The sequence below is a fragment of the Protobothrops mucrosquamatus genome, unplaced genomic scaffold, assembly GCF_001527695.2.
Source record: "Protobothrops mucrosquamatus isolate PMUCROS unplaced genomic scaffold, P.Mucros_1.0 scaffold1566, whole genome shotgun sequence".
NCBI lineage: Eukaryota > Metazoa > Chordata > Lepidosauria > Squamata > Viperidae > Protobothrops > Protobothrops mucrosquamatus.
In genome coordinates this window covers 98,115-121,643 of record NW_015387733.1, presented here as the reverse complement: position 1 = coordinate 121,643, position 23,529 = coordinate 98,115, and the positions used below count along the sequence as shown (strand labels likewise).

At 40.2% G+C, this 23,529-nt stretch overlaps 1 protein-coding gene and 1 pseudogene across 1 annotated transcript in view; both read left to right on the top strand.

The window, feature by feature from the left end:
• Positions 1–8,914, top strand: part of LOC107293283 (vomeronasal type-2 receptor 26-like) — a 16,463-nt gene extending 7,549 nt beyond the window's left edge. Inside the window, exons 4-8 of the mRNA XM_029285358.1 lie at positions 1,850–2,080; positions 4,095–4,108; positions 6,760–6,886; positions 7,050–7,129; positions 7,975–8,914. Coding sequence (XP_029141191.1) covers positions 1,850–2,080; positions 4,095–4,108; positions 6,760–6,886; positions 7,050–7,129; positions 7,975–8,914 — 1,392 coding nt within the window. The remainder of the gene's footprint in view (positions 1–1,849; positions 2,081–4,094; positions 4,109–6,759; positions 6,887–7,049; positions 7,130–7,974) is intronic.
• Positions 8,915–14,204: 5,290 nt separating this feature from the next.
• LOC114922995 overlaps positions 14,205–23,529 on the top strand; it is a 19,222-nt pseudogene continuing 9,897 nt past the window's right edge.

The following is a 23,529-nucleotide window of genomic DNA, read 5'->3' as shown; positions in this document are numbered from 1 at the left end:
TCACCTACATCGTCCACAAGGGACGACTCGGGAACTCAACTCCTACCTCGGGCAGCTCACCTTTCCCCCTATGCCCAGGGGAAAGGTATCAAGCCGTTTGACAGCTGATGCAGGCTGTCAAAACGGCTTTTACGCAGAAACAGGCGGGAGCAGCAAACAGCTGCGTCCAGCGAAGGCGCCTGCCACCGGAAGTCCCTCCCCGTCATCTATTTTCTTAATTTCCATCTCAATTTTTTTTCTTTGCCCAGAATCTTTCTTAATCAATGTACTTTGCTGGACCAAAAGGTTTTCCCATATGATCATAGGTATTGCTGTGGATATAGAAAGTAAATCAATGTCTTTGTCATGGGCATTTGCCCACTCCTTTTTATTAGGAATCTTTTTCCTTCCTTTTCTCTCCACTTGTCACTTTTTGTCTCTCCAGTTTTTTCCAGTCTTTTTTCTTATCCTCAAATTTGCTCTGTAGTGTTGAAATGTGAGTTGTCTTTTCTTCCATTTGAATTAAATCATACTTCTGGTTCCTGTGAAGCAGCAAAGCAGTTGAGGGATTCGGGATGCTGAGCCCCCCAGCTGAGTTTCTTCCTGATTGGGGATCCTAAATGGGCCAGAAGCCCCCCGGAGAAGTGGCAATGAAGGAAGATAGTCCCAGGGACCTAGGAGAGATGGTGGTCTCCCTGATCGGTCCAGGAGAAGCCTTCCAGAAACCAACAGGAGAAAGGCTAGCTAACTCCATTGTCTAGCCCCAGCTGCAAGCAACAGAAGACAAAAGCTCTACTCTAAGCTGATTGTAAACAGTGTGTTTGAAATCTGGATAAGAAATACTGATTTTTTCCTTCCTACCTACTTTCCTGAAGAGAAGAATTCCCAAGAAGCAAAAAACAAACCTCCGAGAGTGAGAAGGGAGGGGTTTTTCCTCCAACCTTTTGGCTATTGGAAGCCAGGAATCTAACTCTTTAAGGAGGGAAAAGACTAGAAAGATCTGAAAAATGAGCCAATGCTGACACCTACTGGTGGATGAGGATTATGAAATCTCTGCCTTCAAAGTTTTAATAAACACAGCTGTTTAGATAAAGTGAGACTTACAGAAATAATGTATACTTCACAAGAGGAAATATATGATAAGCTGCAACCAATTCAAAGGACAACGATCTCAAACTACAAAGAAATGCAGAACAACTTTGAAAGTATAAATCAATTTATCTCCTATTTAATTTCACTCCCCCCACCCCCCACCCCAAAAAAACCCCCCAGGAGAATACAGCAGAGGTGACTGAACATAAATCTGAGGATAGAGACTTAAAGATGGAATTTTGCCACTCTTGGTGTCTTACAAACGGTGAAAAGATAAACAGAAAAACAATTAAAAATTTAAAAACTATTTAAAAAAAAACAAGAACCAAGGAGATGGACAGCACAGGGATGATATCTTCTTACCCAAGAAACACCTCCAGTAGTGAGCGCTCCTTCGAGGATCCAGGCAAATTTTTAAAAATTGAGTTTTAATACCCTTCCAGAAGTCCAAAGGGGTGGGAGATAAACATAAGAGGTGGGGAAACAACTCTAGAAATAGGGTGAGGTTGCTGCAGTTAAAATATGTTTCTAATCTGAGATTAGAAATTTCACAAAACAGAGTAGGTGAAAATAATGAACAGAAAAGGTTTATGTATATGTGTTTATGTATGAGAGAGAAAGCATGGGAGAGGGAAAGGGAGATTTAGAGATAGAGGGAAGAAAGGAGTGAGGAAGAGAATAATCTTCCTGTCCTGTCACATTTGCAAACAGAGGCATTGAGTTGAATATCCCACTTCTGACTTAGGGCTCAAAAGGGTGATTCTCTCTGTCTTTTCAGCTCCATCCTTTTCTAAGAAACTTCAAGATTTACAATTTTTCTGTGGATGATGTTTATTTGGATGAGGCTGGAATTCCTGTTGCTGACTTTGATATTATGGACTGGGCAGTATTTCCTAACAAGTCTTCTGCTGGAGTGAAAATAGGGGATGTTGAAAAAGAAAAAGTCTCTTCAGATATCAAGTTCTCTATCGACGAGAGTGTCATCATATGGCCAACATCCTTTAACTCGGTAACCAAGTCTGCCTGTTTGTGGGTATTGTAAACCCTTAGACCCTGAATGACTTACTTCAGGGCATCTAACTCAGGGCAGTCCTTGATGCTCATTGAGCATAGTTGCTTACAGACATTTAATTAGAATCAGAATCAGAATAATAGAGTTGGAAGGGACCTTGTAGGTCAGCTAGACCAACCCCCCCACCCAAGCAGGAGACCCTAAACCAGTGGTAGCGAACCTATGGCCCGGGTGCCAGAGGCGGCACTCAGAGCCCTCTCTATGGGCATGCACACTGTCGCCCCACTCCTAGGCCTTCAGCTGGGTTTTATAAAACCTTTTCACTTTAGGCCTCCGCCGCCGTGTACAAAAATAAATGTTCAATCAATCAATCAATTTCAACTTCTTGCGGGGAAAAAAAAGATCTTGCAAAGTTGTAATTGATTGATTGAACTTTTTAGTCCCACCCAGTCTGCCGTTACCACCACAGCCACGCCCACCCAATGGGCCACATCCACCCGGCACTCGACGATGCATGTGGGTTTTGGGTTGCAGTTTGGGCACTCGGTCTCTAAAAGTTTCGCCATCACTGCCCTACACCATTTCTGACAGATGGGAGTCCAGTCTCTTCTTGAAAGCTTCCAGTGATGAAACTCCCACAACATCTGAAGGCAATCTGTTCCATTGGTTGATTGTTCTCACTGTCAGAAAATATCTCATTATCTCTAGGTTGAATCTCTCCTTGATCAGCTTCCATCTGTTATTCCTTGTCTGGCTTTCAGGTGCTTTGGAAAACAGGCTGATCCCTTCATCTCTGTAACAGCCCCTCTAATATTGGAACACTGTTATCATGTCTCCCCTGGTCCTTCTCTTCAGTAGATTAACCATGCCCAGTCCCTGTAGCCATTCTTCATATGTTTTAGCCTCCAGTCCCCTAATAATCTTTGTTGCTCTTATCTGCACTTTTTCTAGAGTCTCAACATCTTTTTTATAGTGTGGAGACCAAAACTGAATACAGTATTCTAGGTGTGGTCTTACTAAGGCTTTATGGAGTGGTATTAGTACCTCATGAGATCTTGATTGAATCCCTCTGTTAATGCAACTTAGGATTGCATTGGCTTTTTTTGGTTGCCGCTGCACACTGGTGGGTCATATTTAATTGATTGTCCACTAAGACTCCAAGATCTCTCTCACAGCTACTGCTTGATAACATTATCAGTGCCTGATGATAGCATAGTCAAATGTCTGCAAGCAAACAACCATATTCAGAGTACACCAAGTACTCCACAGTTCAACCCTGAGCTACACATATTTATTCTACTGGATCTTACTCAATGCTTGATTGAGTAATGATTATTGATTAACAATGATTAATATTTATAAGTATATATACGGGTGTAGACAGTGCTTTTTTTCTAAAAAAAAAAAAAAAAAAAAAGGTGCCGGAACTCACACATGTCATACAACCCGCCTTGCCTACCCTACAAGGTTCCATCCAAAAAAGGTGCCGGAACTCCGTTTATATGTGAGTTAGGTATGTGTACACTTTTGAGAGCAGGCAACAGAATTTCATTTTTAATGTGTGCCTGTTTGCCCACAGTAAAAAATGACAATAAATGTTATCTATCTTATCTTGTTCAAATTACAAATTCAGAGTAGAGCTGGAAGGGACCTTGGAGGTCTTGCAGTCCAACTCCCTGCTCAAGCAGGTGACCCTATACCATTTCAGATAAATGGTTATCCAGTCTCTTTTTCAAAACCTCTAGGTTGCTGTTCTCCTTAATCAGTTTTTTATCCTGCTCTCTAATGCTTTGGAAAATAAGTTGACCTTCTCTTCTTTGTGGCAGCCCCTCAAATACTGAAACCACTCATGTCACCCCCACTCCTTCTCTTCTCCAGACTAGCTATACCCAATCCTTACAACAGTTGTTCTAATGTTTTACTCTCCAAGCCTTTAATCTTCTTAGTTGCTCTTCTCTGCACCTTTTCCAAAATCTAAACATCTTTTTTGTAATGTGGTTACCAAATTTAGATGCAGTATTCCAGGTATGGTCTTATTAAAGTTTTATAAAGTGGTACTAATACTTCACATGATTTTGATTCTATGGCTCTATTTATACAACTAAGGATTGTATTAGCTTTTTTGGCTGCTGCCACACACTGCTGGCTCATATTTAATTGATCGTCCACTAGGACTCCAAGGTCCCTCTCACAGTTACTGTTTTTGAACCAGGTTTTGCCTAATCTGTACTTGTACCTTTGGTTTTTCCTGTCTATATATAAAACATTGCTTTTCACCACATTAAATTTCATTTTGTTGGATAGGGCCTATTGTTCAAGTCTGCCAAGATTCTTTTGGATCCTGAGCTTGTTTTCTGGGGTGTTGGCTAGTCCTGCCATCTTAGTGTCATCTGCAAAACTTGATGAGATCCCCTTCTATTCCCTCATCCAAGTCACTTATGAAGCTATTGAAGAATGCTGGGCCTAAGACGGAAACTTTTGGTACTCCACTGCTTATTTCCCTCCATGTAGATGTAGTACCATTAAGGATGACTCATTGAGTACAGTTTGTCAGCCAGTTACAAATCATCTGGTGGTGTTGCTATCTATCCCACATTTTTTTTAGCTTATCAAGAAGTAGGTTCTGGTCTACTTCATCGAATGCCTTGCTGAAGTATATACTATGTCCACATCATTTCACCAGTCTAATAATTCAGTCACTTTGTCAAAGAATGAAATAAGATTGGTTTGGCATGATCTGTTTTTAACAAACCTATGCTGACTATTAGTTATACCTTTATTTGTTTCTAGATGTTCACAGATCTGTTTTTTATTATCTTTTCCAGCATCTTTGGTATTGATGTTAGGCTGGTTGGTCTGTAGTTTCCTGGGTCTGTTTTTTCCCCTTTTTTGAAGATGGGAACGACATCAGCTCTTTTCCAATCCTCGGGTATTTCCCGGTGCGCCAGGATTTTTGAAAGATATAGTACAATGGTTCTGAGATGACATCTGCCAGCTCCTTCAGAACTCTGAGATATAATCCATCAAGTCCCAGTGATTTTCATTCATTAAGATCTGACAGGTGTTATCTTACTTTTTTTGTTCAGACCAGCTTTCTTTGAGACTGAGTTAGTAGTAAATTGAGATCCAAGAGATACATGATGGAAGAAAGCAAAGACATGAGGGCATGTTATGTGAAATGGTGTTCTACCAACTGCTAAGATATGACCAAGAAACCTTCTCCTTCCAATGCTTTGAACTGCACCATCCACCATTTCTTACCATTGGCAATTCATAGAACATAAAATCATAGGGCTGGAAGGGACCTCAAAGATCTTCTATCCCAACCCTCTGTTCAAGGCAGGAAACCTCCCAGTCAAATAGTTGTCAAGTCTATTTTTCAAAATCTCCAGTGATAGAGCACCCACAACTACATGAGGCAAGCTAGTCCATTGATTAATTGTTCTCACTGTCAGAAATGTCTCCTTACTTCTAGGCTGGACCTCTCTTTAACAAGCTTTCACCCATTACTTCTTGGCCTGCCCTCTGGTGCTTTGGAGAATAAATCTAATTCCCTCTTCTTTGTGATCAATCCTCAAATATTGGGGGTCATTGTCCCTCTTTGTGCTTCTCTTTGTGAGATAGATAGATATCTAGTTCCCTCAACTGTTCATTATATAATTTAGCCTACAGACTCTTTATCATGTTTTCTAGTCTTCTATGCACACTTTCTACTATTCCAATTGTGCCCCCCCCCAGGCCATGGCCCCACTACTAGGCCGTGGCCTATTCAGAATTGGCAGACAAGTGGCTGGAGCACATGACAGCCCACTGCTTACACAAGTCAAGCTGCACACATGTGTGCTGGCGTTCACTTGTGCAAGGGCTGCATGCATGTGCACACATGCATCAGCCTGCCACAAATGCAGCCCAGTTCCCCTCTCTCCCCCCACAGCCGGGCCACTGAGCCACAAAGGTTGGGGGCTGCTGCACTAGCACACCCAGATCTCTCTCATAGTTACTTCTGTGAGCAAGGTACTACTTATTTTGTACCTATCTATTTGCATTTTTCCTACCTAAATCTAATTCAAAACAAAATTGATGGGATATGAAATCCAAATGCAGGTTGCTTCTCACTGGGAAAAGATGTTTGGAAGAAAGTCATCAGTCTTTACTGAATATTGAAAGGACTCTGGGATATGCTGCTGAAATCACCCAAACAAAAATAATTTTATTATATTTAGAAAAAATCTTGAAAGTATCTTCTGAGTTCATGAACCTATCTTGGCACTGACTTCCAGTATAGAAGCAATTCCCTAATCCAGCGGTTCTCAACCTATGGGTCGCGACCCCATTTGGGGTCAATCGACCATTTCACGGGGGTCGCCAAGCAAGGCTGTCCGCCATTTTTTCCCCTTTTCCAGCGGGTGCCTTACCTCCCTTGAACTGGGCCAGCTGGTGGTCGGCCTGCTCCGTCTCTGCCGCTTGCCAGCTACGCCTCGGCCGGCGCAGGGGGCGGAACCATGCATGCGTGGCACTCCCAGGCAGGGAAAGTCCTCGACTTACGACCGGTTGGGTAGTCCTCGACTTACGACCGGTTTAGTCCTCGACTTACGACCGGTTGGGGGTCGCGGCATTAAAAAGGTTGAGAACCACTGCCCTAATCCATATATTTCCATAATTTTCTTTCTGTTTAGAAGACCCCCTTTTCTAGATGTACTAAAAATTGCCTCCCAGGATATACCAAGCTCACAAGAGAAGGAGAACCAGTGTGCTGCTATGACTGTTCTCCATGTATGGAAGGAACAATCTCCACGCAGGAAGGTAGGTGGCTCAAAGACAAAAAAGGAGTATCAGCCTTTTATTCTAGGGACAAATATAGTAATCAAGATTTAATCTCCTATGCCAGTGTGCTGCATCCACACTCAGGAAAAGAATCAAGACACAGCAGTGTTCAGTATTCAATAAAAGTAGCATTTTACCATAGTGGATGTTTTTGGAAACTGCTGAAACAGTAAAAAGTAATATTGACAAAGATGGAGAAATCTTGAGAGATGACAGAAATAGGTATACAAAGCCAAGATCAACTATTAGGAGGCATATACAGTATAAATAGTTTTTTTGAAATAGGACATGGAGATGGAACAAATAAACAACTGTATGATAGAATGGATACAAAATATCAAATAAATAATTGCAGTATAAAAAAATAACAGTTTTGGAAAAGAAAAATCCAGAAAATTCACTCCAGGTTATACTATAAGATGAAATGTTTTACAGACAGTATACAATTATATCAACAATTGATAAAACAAACAAATCATAGAAAAATAGATGTAGGAAATCCCATAACAAAAAGGAATATTTTATCATTTGTGGTAGTGATGCAAACAAACTCAAAATTCAGAGAACAAAATGCATTACAATATTAAAAAAAAAAACTAAACATAAACATTGACCTGAAATCCCAAATGTTCTTTTGAGGTATAATTCTACAAATGTTCTTTTGAGTTATAATTCTACAAATGTTCTTTTGAGGTATAATTCTCCAGAATTGGAAAGACACATTTTTTTTCAGTGATGTCACATTGGGAGGTAAGATTGGACAATCTGCTGCAATGGGAAAATTCACAATATCTAAAGTATCTATGATAGCAGTAGCAAGAATGGCTACCATAGATACCACACAAAGAATTTAGAACTTTGGGACATAACATAGTTTTTAGAAAGACAGTTCTGCAATTGACAAATAAAGAGAAAGGATGGTGGCAATGTTTTTCTATAAGCATTTTCTACTTTATTCATGCTTAGAAATTATTTCTTTTTGTGTTATTCAAGTGTCAAATCCAATGTAAAGCATGTTTTTCTTTATACATTGTTCCAGTAATAAAAATATTTTTCTTTTAAAAAAGAGAGAAAAATAGCAATTTATGTTTTCCAGATGTGGCCCAATGTGAAAAGTGTCCAGATGAACAGCATTCCAATCAGAAGAGAGATCAGTGTGTCCCCAAAGTTGAGACTTTCCTGTCCTACAAAGAAATGTTAGGTCTCATTCTGGCTATCATTGCCTTTTTTTTGTCTCTAACTACTGCCTTAGTTCTAGGAATCTTCATTAAATATCGAGAAACCCCCATAGTCAAAGCTAACAACCGGGATCTCACCTACATTCTCCTGGTCTCTCTCCTGCTTTCCTTCTTGACCTCTCTTCTATTCATTGGTCGGCCCAAGAAAGTGACCTGCCTTTTTCAACAAATCACCTTCAGCGTGGTTTTCTCAGTTGCTGTCTCTTCCTTGCTGGCCAAGACTATCATGGTGGTGGTGGCATTTTTGGCCACAAAGCCAGGCAGCAGGATGAGGAAATGGTTGGGGAAAAGTCTGGCCAACTCCATTGTCTTGTCCTGCTCTGGAGTTCAGGTGGGCATCTGCCTTACCTGGCTGAGAATCTCTCCCCCATTTCCACATTCTGACCTGCATTCTCAACCAAGACAGATCCTCCTGCAATGTAATGAAGGCTCAATCACCATGTTCTACACTGCCCTTGGTTACATGGGCTTTCTGGCTGCCATCTGCTTCTTGGTGGCTTTTCTGGCCCGCAAGCTTCCGGGGACTTTCAATGAAGCCAAGTGGATCACCTTCAGCATGCTGGTTTTCTGCAGTGTTTGGGTCTCCTTTATCCCCACCTACCTGAGCACTAAAGGGAAATACATGGTGGCTGTGCAAATCTTCTCTATCCTGGCTTCCAGCCTTGGTTTACTAGGCTGTATTTTTGTCCCCAAATGTTACATCATTATTCTTAGACCTGTCATGAACACTAAGGAGAATCTAATGATGAAAAATAATGAGAGTTCTTGATTTTGAATGTTATTTGTTACCCAAGTTATTGTTAAGATAAAATAGGATAGTTGGAAATAAAATCCTTATGTGTTCTAAGAACTCTCTCTTTCTCTCACATGAAGTCTCAATTATTATTGATATAATAAGCTATACTAAAGATCTGTAAGAGGTCATTTTCTTTTGAATTATTACTTTCTTTTACCATAATCCATATATATATATATAGGAAGAATCATAAAATTTCACTAACCATATATCTACTGAAACCAATTAAGAGAGAGCATTATAAAAACACATTTCCTTTATCTAATGTACTTAATAAGATATGACTGTAAGGACCTTCCTCAGCTAATCCTCTCAGGAAAGCACAACTCTTCACACCATGTGGTTAATCAAAAGAACTTTTACTGAGAAACAGTGGTTGCAATAAAGTCAGGTGGAATCTAATGATCCCACGAAAAGCACCAAGCTATTCTTCCCATTCCTAAACCTAACCATGCTGACCAGTCCACTGGGAGCCAATACAGTGCTGCAAGGTTGTTTTGAGAGCACGGAGGTACAGGACAGATAACAGGTCATCCTTTGTATCCCTCCCCTGGATACAAAGTAACAAAGTACAATTCCCACCTCCAATAAACAGTGATAAAGCACATTCCCCAATTAGCTTGAAGCATGGGCTTTCTCCCCAGCTCTCCAGCCCGCCAAAATGTTATCAGCTCTGGACCCTGTTTGTCCTTGGGTTTCCGTGGCAGAGTTATTATTATTATGACTAACTGAACTCTCATCCCAATAACCCCTCCCAGCACCAACTAATTCTAAAAGCATAGAGAAAATGGCTGGATTTTCATCTGTTGTCAAAGCAAGAACATCCAATGTTAGCAGCATTGATACAGGATGCAGCAACCTTGCAGTCAGGCTAGATCCAGCTGGGAAGGAGTTCATTCCATCTCTGAAGACAGTCCCCTTTCCTAATTCCCATGTGGTTACAGCAAAAGTGAAAGAATGAAAAAAATGTTCCCCCTGAGCCTCCTTCTGCCCCCTCCAACAGAATACCAGGGCACCCATAATGGGATCCGACATGCTGCCACCCCAAAAGAAAGGGACTAAACCTGCAGAACAAAATATAACAAAATGGGAGAGGAAAACAAGATTAGAACACTCATTTAGGTTTGTCAGGATGTTGATTGTGAAAGTGCTTCACTAATCTAGGGGCTCTAACATGCCAATGATTGGCCCATTCATTCTGGCCTGTGGGGAAATCCTTCCATACCACTAGATATTGGATGTTCTCCCTATGCATGCAGGAGTCCAAAATCTCCTTCACTTCAAGATGTTGTTCCCCCTCTATCATTAACAGTTCAGGTACAGAGGGAGGAATTGGTCTAAGGGGTGAGTAAATCTAAGGTTTTAGTAAACTGCAGTGAAAGACCAAATCGACCTGGCAGAGGGAGTTTGGGAGGTCTAATTCCATTGTGACTAGATTAACAATGTGTTTGATGGAGAAAGTTCCCACAAACGTAGGTCCCAATTTCTTGGAGAGTTGCAGTGACTATAAGAAATGTGGGGAAAGGTAAACTTGGTCTCTCAGACTGAAAGGCTTTGGCTCAGTTCTCTTTGTCTGCTTGTGCTTTATAGGCATCATGAGCTTCTGAGAGAAACTTTCATACAATATGCCAGGTATTTTGTAGTTGGGAAACTCATTCTTTCAAAGACAGCACTGCAGGGTCATTGATAGGGAGTTGAGGCATGGGTTTGAAGTCTTGACCAGTAGCCACTCAGAAAAGGGGGAAACCAGTGCTGCTGTGCACAGAGTTATTGTATGCCACTTCTGCAAATGGCAAGAGATCAGTCCAATCAGTCTTGTTGATAATTAATGAAGCATCTAATCTTGAGGTATTGATCCATTACTGAGTTCACTCATTCACACACCCCATTCGTTTGGGGGTGATGACTGGAACTGAGTCCTTGGACAGTATCCAATAGGTCCAGGGAAGCACGCCAAAACTTGCAGTTCAATTGCACCCCTCTGTCTGAGATGATGCAATGGGATGCTCCATATAGATGATAAATGTGATGCAGAAATAATTTTCCAAGGCCCTGGGCAGATGGGATTTTCTGACATGGGATAAAATGCACTTGCTTGGGAAATAAAACAGTTATCACCCAGATTACTGTATTTCCCATGCTGTTGGGGAGTGCCACAATAAAGTCCATAGAAATCTCTCTCCAAGGTACTGATGGCTCAGCTACTGTCTGAAAGAGTTCTGGCATTTTCCCTTGCCACTGCTTGGCTGAGGCACACACAGGACAACTGGCTACATAGCTCTCAATGCCTTTTTTAAGGGATGGCCACCAAAATTGCCTTTTTACCAAGTGTAGTGTTTTCACAAAATCTAAGTGTCCCACAGTTTTGGAATCATGGTAGCTCCCTAGAACCAGGAGTTTTCCATAACATTTTCCATAACACTTTCCATAAAATAGAGCTTCGCCCACACCCAAGCCAGCCCATCTTGTATCCAACAACCATTGTTGTGAGTTGGGAACCATTTAACATCCTTAAGGGTGACAACATGATTGCCAACATCCGATAAGGATATGGCAGAAGAAGAAGAAGAAGAAGAAGAAGAAGAAGAAGAAGGAGAAGGAGAAGGAGAAGGAGAAGGAGAAGGAGAAGGAGAAGGAGAAGGAGAAGAAGAAGGAGAAGAAGAAGAAGAAGAAGAAGAAGAAGAAGAAGAAGAAGAAGAAGAAGAAGAAGAAGAAGAAGAAGAAGAAGAAGAAGAAGAAGAAGGAGGAGGAGGAGGAGGAGGAGGAGGAGGAGGAGGAGGAGGAGAAGGGTGACTTTAAGGGCAGAAGTCCCTTAAAGTCACTGGCTATTGGAATTTTTTCTCTTATCTGTGCTCAAATGGTTACTTGAGCTGCCAGCTGATAGGATGAGAGTACTGGTTTGATTATTTCTGCTTTTGAGTAATTGAGCAGAAACTCATTCTAGGTGAAATGTTTTATATATATTGCAAGTGTCAACGCTGCTAACATTGGATGTTCTTGCTTTGACAATGATGGGGATGCAGCCTTTTTCTTTATGTTGTCTTACTCTTAGAGTTATATGATGCTGGGGGGAGGGGGAGGAATGCGATGGGAATTAGTTAGACATACAATATTGTAACAAGAACTGATAAAGAATGGTGGGAGAGGAAATTGGGTGGGAAGCCAGCATTTCATACTAACTGGAGGATGTGATTTATGACTGTTAGTTGTAGGAGGGAATTGTGCTTTGATGTATGTGCTGAAGGGAGGGGAAGTCAGATTTTGGCTTCAACTATATAGTACCGAAGCTATGCTGCTTGATTAAAGATTTTTTAAAGGTAAACAATGCCTCAAAGTTCTTTGAAGAGTTTCATCTTTCGGAACCATGACAGCAAGAGCATGTATGATATGCCATGTGTGAAATGAATAAATTTGACCTTGATGATTACAGATAACACTTTTTTGTTTCAGGCCAATTCATCCTTCCACTTTAGAACTAGAGGAAGAAATGACCTTATGGAGGATCTGACCCATAAGGCACCCATAAGACCCATAAGGCACTGAGACACTGAAAGAGACAGCAAAATGAACACATTTGGGAAGGGATTAAGGAAGAGAGTGAGCTGATTCCTGGACTCTTTATTCAATATTTAGTATTGTGTAAGGGTTCTGTGGTATGGCATCATGGGTCCATACAGGCTTTTTAAGGTATAAAGAAAGATCTTCCAAAGGTTCACAATTAAAGGCAGGACTTTTTTTTCTTTTTACTAAATGTCCCAGGGGAGGAAAGTTACACTATAGACCACATTTCACTTTCCTATTGGTGAAAAAAATATTGCAACTTTAGTATTTCAAGAATAGGTTTCTTAAGTAAAGGAAATAAAACATTCCTGAATTGTTATTTGGATGACTGTTAAATAAGAACTATGCTAATGAGTCATGTAGAGATTTTTTCCCCCATGCACACAAATAAATAATGTCATTCAGAGAATCAACTGTGACCTATATCCCTGTATAATTATCAAAATTACAATTATTTCTTTCTCTTGCTAGGGACTTCTCTCGACTCATAGTCATTTAGAAACCTAGGAAGGGATACTTAATAACTTTCATCAGCAAATATTTAGTAACACTGACAAAAGGTCTGAGAATCTGGTTCATAAGTACCACAAGGGCAATGGAGAACATATGGTGAGATTCCAGAAGTCAGAATTGTGAAGGTCTGAAATTTAATGCTGCCCTTTTAATGTTGCGGACTTCATGTCATCTTGCTTGACCAAGTCAGTGCATCTGTGGTTTTTGGCAAGAAAATTGTGCTTCTTCTTAGGCAGCTCTGAGGCCAAAGACACTGGGTGCCTGTCTCAGAGAACTACAGAAGATCTCCATCATGATATGTGAAATACTGCTGCTGCTGCTTCTCCTGGTGTCCCATTTTCCCTGTGGCACAATGATGACCAAATGTCCATTGCATGTGCAAAAAGAGGGAAAGCATTTTAATTACTACAAGCCAGGAGACTTCCTGATTGGTGGAATCATATCTACATCTAGCACTATATTTAAACCATACATTTTCTTTAAGCCTCCGAGTAACAGATTTCAAAGGTAATTCCTGAAGTGTACTTAACTCTTGTGATTAATTTTATCTTGTTTATCTTGTTTTTAATATGGATGATTCCCATTACCCGGTACTTGGTCTCTGTTACCCTTCCCTCTCTTCATTTGCATTAAGGAAAAGGCTTAAACTGAAGGTGGGGAGTCTTGGCTGTTCACAAAATAACTTTCTATGAAACCACAGAGAATCACTAGGTCCCCTTTTAGTTGAAGGTAAAGAACTGAGATCCATTCCCATTTTATTTTCCCATTCTCTTCTATGTTCTCCATGATGCATATCTATATCTATATCTATCTATCTATCTATCTATCTATCTATCTATCTATCTATCTATCTATCTATCTATCTATCTATCTATCTATCTATCTATCTATCTATCTATCTATCTATCTATCTATCTATCTATCTATCTATCTATCTATCTATCTATCTATCTATCATTCCACCCTTCCCCCCCCCCCCCCCCCCCCCCCCCCCCCCCCCGGACAAGCAGCCACAGTTCTCACCCTTTGGTTTCCAGCTTTTTTCCACAAGATGGCTTGTGTGCAACTAGGGCTCTCACAAAGGAGTTGAGGCTGACATTTTGCTTTGCATGGCAGGAACATCCTCTTCCTGCTTACATTTTATTCAGACTAATGAGATCCTTAAAAAGGGATAAAGAACCCAAACACCATGGCAGAAGGCACAGCAAGTAATACTGGATGTAATATAGATGTGATACTGTGAAAGTGTGAAATAAGCCATCTGATTTAGAAGGGAATTGGTTTTAATAGAAGTCATTTAATCTATTTCAAAGAAAACTTCATTTCTGATATATGGTGTCAACAGTCTCACTCAGTTCATGCAGCAAATAAATACTCCTTGGACATTTCTGTTGCCCAGAGTATAATTTACTGAGCCAACATGGATATTGAAGTAGCAAAGCCAATTCTAATGTTTCCACGTGTAAATAGCTTCGTTAAACATTCCCCCCCTTTTCCCCCGATCCTCCCATTGTCACTTCATTCCCTCCAATCAGTTACATTCATTTTGTTTGGGTAACAGACACTTCATCTAATGGATTTTCCAAGCTGGTTACTTTGGGACACTGGTATTGTCTCAGGCTACACGTTGGTGCTCTTTTTTTTTTTTTAATTTATTTATTTTTTTTCCAAACTCTCCCCCATACATATACCGTGATATTTATCAGATATTAACATACATTCTTTTTACATTCTTATATATAAGATACTTTTAATGAAATAAATACATACACATGACTTTTGGTGTTGCTCGCCCATTTCCCCTTTCACTGCATCCCCACTCCTTCTTCTCTACCTTCTTTCTCCCTTCCTTCTCTTTNACCTTCTCAGTATATATGTCTATAAATATGTATACAACCTCCAGTTATTCAATACTATGTCGCCTGGGTCTCCCTCCTTATCTGCTCCTTCTTCTTCCATCTAAATTGATGTTAACTATCTTTTAACCGTATTCTCTTTTCAGCCAATCATAAAAAGTTCCCCAGATTTCATAGTAGTCTGACTCTGTCTTATCTTTAAGACGTTGGTGCTCTTTGTATTCCTTACCCCGCTAATATGTCACCTACATTCCAATCCATTACCTCCCCACATTGCTTCTAGTCTGGCTCTGTGCAGGATTTGCGAAGTGAGCCAAGCCTCAACCATGACATATGGTTATTATTATATGCCTTGACATAGAGAATTATTGATTTGATATTGTGAAAATAATCTTATTTTAAGTATTACATTCAGTCGCTGAATCAGCATAAACTAACAATAAAATTAAAATTTACAATCCTCTCATATGAAAGAACAGGTTCTTACAAATAATGAGGAAAATAATTAAAACAATTAAATTAATATTCATCGTATGACACTACAGGACTATTTGCAGGGTAAAAGGATTAATATCTGTGATGGCCGATATGAACATAAACACTTTATATGCTATAATTTTGAATATTGACATATAAAACATTAGCCGTCTTCTGCTGAAAATTACGCAAATATAATAAAATATTATTCTATAAGTATACTCTTTGAAAAGATGATAACAATAAAAGTATAAGATTATTTTATGGCAAAGGAATGTTAACATTGGTATTAGGGAGGGAAGGCCTTGTCATGGCTAGCAAATTCTTGTTTTCTTCTGAATTTTGCAAGGTAAGATTATAGGCTCTTATAGGTGAATAATCTGAAAGAAACAAAAAGGAATTAAAAGATGCAAAAGTCATCAGAACATATAGGCAGCCTGGTGAGCCTTTGAGATATGATTTGAATCTTCATATTAAATAAGTACTTAAAAGGAACAAATTATAGAGTTTTGGAAGTATACTTTATAATTCCAGAAGAGTCTGACCCAATTCTCATCATATTATTTCAGAATTGAGCTCTTCTAATTTTCTTCCATCAAGCACAATCAAGGAAGAACTTCATATCTCCAAGCTGAAGCCCCCTCTAGCTTTGGCTGCCTTAGATGAGGCACAGGTGTCTCAGAGCAAAGATTTTCCAGAGTTCAGGTACTATGGCAGAAAGGACAAAGCTTCTGTGTTCCACCAATCCACATTTAGACTAGAATAGAGCTGGAAGGGACCTTGGAGGTCTTCTAGTCCAGCCCCCTGTTCAAGCAGGAGAACCTGTACCATCTCAGACAGGTGAATATCCAGTCTCTTCTTGAAACTTTCCAGTGATGGAGCACCCATGATTTCTGGGGGTAAGCTGTTCCACTGGTTGATTGTCCTCACTGTCAGGAAATTTCTCCTTAATTCCAGGTTGTTTCTCTCTTTGATTAGTTTCCAACCATTGTTTTTCGTCCTTCCCTCTGGTGGTCTGGTGAACAACCTGACCCCCTCTGCCTTGTGGCAGCCCCTCAGATACTGGAATACTGCTATCATGTCTCTCCTATTTCCTCTTTTCTTTAGACTAGCCAAATCTAAGTTCCGCAGCCGTTCTTCATATGTTTTGGTCTCCTGGCCTTTGATCATCTTAGTTGCTCTTCTCTGAATTTTTTCCAAACTCTCAACATCTTTTTTGTGATATGGTGACCAAAATTAGCTGCAGTGTTCAAGGTGTGGTCTTACTAGGGCTTTATAAAGTGGTATTAATACTTTGTGTGATCTTGATTCTATGCCTCTGTTTGTACAACCCAGGATTGTATTAGTTTTTTTGGTTGCTGCTGCACACTGCTGGCTCATAGTTAAGTGATCATCCACTAGGATTCCAAGGTCCCCCTCACAGTTACTGTTTTTAAGCCAGGTGTAAGACTTTGCTTTTCTCCACATTGAAACTCATTTTGTTGGATAGGGCCCATTGTTCAAGTTTGTCAAGATCTTTTTGGATCCTGAGTTTGTCTTCTGGGGTGTTGGCTACTCTACTCCTGTCAGTTTGGTGTCATCTGTGAATTTGAGGAGTTCCCCTTCAATTCCCTCATCTAAGTCATTTATGAAGATATTGAAGAGTACTGGGCTTAAGACAGAACCTTGTGGTACCCCACTGCTTACTTCTCTCCATGTGAATGTAGTGTCATTGAGGACTACTCATTGAGTATAGTTTGTCAGCCAGCTACAGGTCCATCTGGTAGTGATGTTGTCTATTCCACCTTTTTCTAGCTTACCAAGGAGTAGATTGTGGTCCACTTTATCAAATGCCTTACTGAAATCTAAGCATACAACGTCCACTGCATTTCGCTGGTCTATTAGTTTGGTCACTTTATTGAAGAATGAGATAAGATTGGTTTGGCATGATCTGTTTTTAACAAACCCGTGCTGGCTGCTAATTATGATTTTGTTTGCTTCTAGTTGTTTGCACATCTGTTTTTCGATTATCTTTTCTAGGATCTTCCCAGGTATTGATGTTAAACTGATTAGTCTGTAGTTTTCTGGGTCTGTTTTTTTTCCTTTCTTGAAGATGGGGACCACATCAGCCCTTTTCCAATCCTCGGGTACTTCCCCGATGCTCCAGGATTTGTGAAAGATGTGGTGTAACAGTTCTGAGAAAACATCTGCCAGCTCTTTCAGAACTCTGGGATGTAATCTGTCCGGTTCTGGTGATTTATTTTCATCAAGGTTGGATAGGTGTTCTCTTACCATTTTCTTGCTTATTTTGATTTTTGTTTTTAGTATGTCTTTTGCAGTGGTTTTTTTTTGGTGTGTTAGGCTATGGTTTCTTTTTGTGTGAAGACTGATGCAAAGTATGAGTTAAGCAGCTCTGCTTTCTCCCTGTTGCCTGTAATTTCCTTGCCATCTTCTCTCTTTAGTGGGCCTACAGTTTCCTTGACTTTTTTGTTGTTGTTAATATGTTGGAAAAAACTTTTTTTGTTGTCCTTGATTTCTGTTGTGAGTCTTTGTTCATTTGGGCCAATGGAACCTAAAGAATCCTTCCAGATCAGATTGGACAGGTAGAAGCCACTTTGAAAACACTGTTCCTCAGATAACTCAGTTCCAATCCATGAAGTGCATTAAAGGTGGCAAACTAATAGCTTGAATTGCACACAGAAGCACACTGGCAACTAGTGCAGATAATGGAGTAGTAGTGTTACATATAACAAATAATTGATATAATTTACTACCCATGAAACTACATTCTGCATCAGGTTACAATTGCTATTTGAGGGTGCTTGATGTAGAGTTCATTGCAATAATCAAACAGGAGATCACAATGGCCAGGAATGGATACCAATGACACAGAGCTTGAAGGAGTTCAAACAGTCTTCTAGTTGTTTGAGTAAAGCTTTCCATCACTGATTTCAGATTGTGGATTTCTGAACTTTCCAGAGTAGACACATAAGGCAAGAATACAACTGTCCTAAAAGGAACAGCTTTAGAAAATATGATGTGATTTTATGAATTGAACAGGAAATCTCAAAATCAAGATAAAGTCCAACTGAAATCTCTTAACTTGCAGTATACAAATGATGAGCTTCGGGCACATCCTACCCTTCTTTTTTGCCATTCATGAGATCAACCAGAACCCAAGGCTGTTACCAAACATCACTCTGGGCTACAGCATCTATGAGAACTATTTCAATGCAAGAATAACACATGATGTTATCATGGATTTGCTATCTAGAGGGCAAGAGAATGTCCCAAACTACAGATGTGGAAAACAAAAGAATCTGCTGGCAGTTCTTGAAGCAACAAATTCTGAACTCTTTAATTCCATTTCAACCATGCTGGGCATCTACAAAATCCCACAGGTATGTTTGAATATTGAAGCTAATTTCACTTTGCCAAATCTCACAATAGTCCAAATATGGTCAGAGAATACATAAAATGAGTCAGTTTGGAGCTTAAAGGTTACCTGAAATAGTATATTTCCAACATGCATTCAATTTTTTTTTTGTTCTGACATCTTTGTGCATCTTAGTTTTTTTAAATGAAGATACAAAGGTTTGACAGAGGTTTTGCAACCGAACAAACCTTTCTCCATAACTCAACTTAAATGCTGTCAACCATCCTGCACATGAAATTTGCAACTTCTGTACAAATCCTTCTGCCTCTTCTTCCTGTCTTCCAATCAGAGCAGTCACATGACTTGGGAGGAAAAAACATCTCTTCTCCCTTATTCCAATCAAATTGAAAGAAAATCTCAAGGACAGTAAAGGAAGAAAAGAGGGGAAATGTTATTTTAAGAAGATTTTTCCTCTATCTTCACTTAAAAACACTGCAAACACTCCCAGCTGAAACATATTTTTTGCTAAATTCACATATTATTCCATCTCTCCCAGGGCATGACATGGAGGCATAGATAGCTAAGCTAGAATTTCTGTAGTATTTTGGCCCTTCGTTCTTCCACTGTTCAAGATGTGAAAAACCTGTGATCTTGGCAGAAAGTTGATAACTGGCTATGACTGGGAACAGAGGCAAGTGGTGCAAGACAGAGAGACCACATATCATAGCTCAAGGACAGATGCAAGGAGGTAAACATTTATTTGTGTCCTTAAAAGCAAAGCAATCAACCATCTTTTCTATTTCATCTTAGATCAACTATGGGGTCATCAGCCACATTCCAGAGCAGAAACATCATTTCCCTTTTTTCTACCGAGTGAGTCCAAAGCAAGAACCTCCTCACTTGGCAATTGTCAAGTTGCTCCTGCATTTCCGATGGACGTGGATTGGCCTCGCTGCTCCGGACAATGAAAGCGGAGAAAAGTTCAAAAGAAACTTTTTGCCAGGAGCCATAAGGAAAGGAGTCTGTGTTGCCTTCTCTGAAAGCTTACCCAAGCTTCAGAATGAAGGGGCAAAAAAGCATATCTTTCAATATTTTAGAGATACTAAAGTAAAAAGTATTGTTTGTCAATTGAACTTTGAGGCCACATTAATACTTGCTATGATGATACGAAACATTGACCATAGTGAAATCCAGTTTGGGGGAAGAGTATGGATTGCCACAGCTTTGGCAGATATAAGTGTGAGATTTTTTTTATCAAATGGTTAATCTCCAACGTAACCATCTTTTATTATCCTTCTCGACTCAGACAAAGAAAAAGACACAATATTATGATTTAAATTTGCATTACTTTGCTAGTGGACAGTTTGGGAAGACAGCATTTCAGTGTTCCTACTCAAGCCCCTTGTTGTCTAAGAAAATTTGGAATGCATGTCTTGAAAAAGATAGTTGGGAAACTCCACCCCAAGATCTGGTTGAAAGAATCCTGTCTGAGGATGGCTCCATTATTTCCACAACAATCCAGGTTGTGGCCTGGGTCCTTAATGCTGCCTTTTCCTCCCAAATAAGTAAGAGGAAGATGTGCGTTGGGGACCATCCGACACTCCAGATGATACAGCCATGGCAGGTAAGATGTAGAACATAGATAATTGGGTTGGAACAGACCTTGGAGGCCTTATAATCCAATCCCTACCCATGGTTGGAGACCCTATACCATTACAGAGATATGGCTGTCCAGTCTCTTCTTGAAAACCTCCAGTAATGGAGTACCCACAACTTCAGAAGGCTAGCTATTCCACTGATCAATTGTTCTCACTATCAGAAAATTTCTTAATTCTAGATTGGATCTCTTTGTAATTATCCTTTATCTGTTACTTCTTGTTCTACGCTCAAGTGCTTTGTAGTATAAGTCAATCTCCTCTTCTCTGTGACAGCCCTTCAAGTATTAGAAGATAGTTATCCTTTCTTTGATAGACTAGACATAGCTATCTTCCTTGACCGTTCATCATATGATTTCGCCTCCAAACTGCTTGTCATCTTTGTTGCTCTTCAATACACTCTTTCTAGAGTTTCAGAATCTTATTTGTACTGTGGCAACCAGAATTGGATGCAGTATTCCAAGCACGGCATCAACAGTGTAGTATAAATCACTACTATCACTTCATGTGATCTTGAAATTATCATTCTATTACTGCAATCTGGGTCTTCATTAGCTTCTTTAGTACTGCAGCACAGTGCTGGTTCATACTTAAGAGGTGGCCTACTAGTACACTTGGATCTCCTTCACAATTGTTACTGAACCAAGTACCACCTATTCTATATTTGTGCATTTGATTTTTCTCATCTAAGTATAGGACCTTACTTTTCTCATCGTCAAATTTCATTTCGTTGGATAAGGCACAGTGTTCAAGTCTGTCAAGGTCCTTCTGAATCTTGAGTCTATCATCTAAAGTGTTAGCTATTCCCCCCAGCTTGGTGTATATCTGCAAATTTGTCTTGTCATGAAGGAGGATCAAGACTTTCTTCTTCTCAGTATCTTCAGAAAAAAAGCAGGTCAGTTGATTTGCTTCCCACTACTCTTCCTAGTCATAACCTGATAGTTTTTCTTCTGCATTTGCCATCCCACTAGATTCTTTTCTTAAGTTTCCTCCTCCTTTGAAAATTAAATAATTGAATTTGGAGCCTTATCATTTTTCTCAAGCTTTTCACATTCCACCATCACCTGTTGCTTATATAAAATATTATAGAAGGTAGTTTTATCTTCTGCAGAGCTCTGAAAGGCCATAAAAATTGTGCATTATTTATTTACTAAATTTATGTGCTGCCCATCTCACCTATAAGGTGATTCTGGGCAGCTTACAAACAGCAGAAAGATAAACAGAGAAATAATTAAAAAAATCAAAACTATATAAAAAAGAAGAACCAAAGTGACAGACAGCACAGGGATGTCTGGATCTTTTTACTTCAGAAATCACTTCCAGTCAGGCCCCAAGTCAGTTGGTAAAAGTGTTGATTCCCTTTCAAAAGGCCAAAATGATGAGTGTAGTGCTCACCTCTGGTGACAGAGTATTCCACAGGATCAAGGCCCCAGATGAAAAAAACTCTTCTTCTTGACTCTGTCTGCCAGAGTTCCTTAGCACTGGAGTAAATGTGGCCCGTTCAGTGAAATGGCTCCTCAGATATCCTGAACCCATGCCATATAGGGCTTCAAAGGAAATAACTAACATGTAGAATTGGGCTCATAGGCAAACTGATTTCTAATGTTGTTCTAATATAGTGTTATATTCACCACCCTGGAGGCCTTCAGAACTGAGTGTGGTGCTATATTTGGTACCAGCTATAGTTTCTGATTACTATTCAAGGGTAGCCTCATGTAGAGCATGATTCAGTAATCAATCAAAGGAAGACAAGGGCATTAGCAACTGTGTGCATGGCTTCATGATCCAGATAAGAGCACAACTGGTGCACAACACAAAGTTGCACAAAAGCCCTTCTATCCATGAAGCAGAAATCACAGGTTCAGGAGAACCCCCCAGGTTGTGCACTGGGTCTGTCTGAAGTAGTGCAGTCCCATCCAGAACGAAACAGGTTAAGCTTCTGGATCCTGAGTTTCCTTGAACCCATAGCTACTCCAACTTACCAGGGTTCAGCTGAAACCTGTTGTTTCCTAATACCCACAGTCTCTAGTCACTACAAAAAGAAAGTCACAGCATCACTTGGATCACCAATGATGCAGATATAAAGCTGAGTATTATCTGCATACTGGTGGCATGTTATCCCTTGATCTTAGATGATCTACATAGAGGTTTTGTGTAGATATTAAAAAGAAGTGAAGAGAGTATCAAGCCCTGTGGCACCACACAGTGGCATGGATGTGGGCTAGATCTCTCACTCCCTATTAACACACATTGGAACTGGCATAGGAGAAAGGAGCTGAATTAGCAGAATACTGCACGACCCAGCCCTAAATCCTGCAGCCGCCCCCAAAAGATACCATGGTTGATGGCATTGAAAGTCTCCAAGAGGTCAGAGAGAGTAAGGATGGATGTACAAGTCCCATCCCACATTTGCCAGAGACCACTCACAAGTTCAACCCATAACCAGGCCAAAAGCTGACTGAAAGGGTTGCAGATAATCCATTTTGTCCAAGACCCTCTGGAACAGTAAGAATGCCACTTTTTCACTCACTTTGCCCAAAAAGGTGAGGTAGGAGACTGGATGGAAATTGTCCAGACATGTGGGATCTGATGAGGGTTTCTTAAGGAGGTAGCAAACCAAGGCCTCCTTGATGCCAGGAACACACCCTCCTGCAGTGATATATTAATCACTACCTGAACCCACCTGCAGGTCACTGACCTATAGGCTTTCACCAACCAGGAGGGAGAAGGATCTAATATGTTTTCAGTCACAAGGACCTTATCCATTTCCTCAGATCCAACAGGGTCAAACTATTCCCAGATAATTAGGTAAGCCCATTACCCTGGCATCTCTAATGGTCCAGCACCATGCTTGGTTTTGAACTAAGAGTAGATCTGAGCAATTTTATCCATAAGGTGTTTTACAGATTCCTCAGTATAGTTCTATAAGTGATCATCTTTCCCAAGGACAGACTGGGTGACCCTGAACAGGGCTTGTTGTGTTCTTTGTATTCCCCCCCCCTTAATCCCCTATGCATATCCTGATCACCCATTAAGGGTGATTGCCTTTCACCATTGATCGCCCATTAAGGGTGATTGCCCTTCACCATTGATCGCCCATTAAGGGTGATTGCCCTTCTCCATCTGCATACAGTTTCATGCCCGTTGCTGGTTGGCTAACTAGCAACAGGG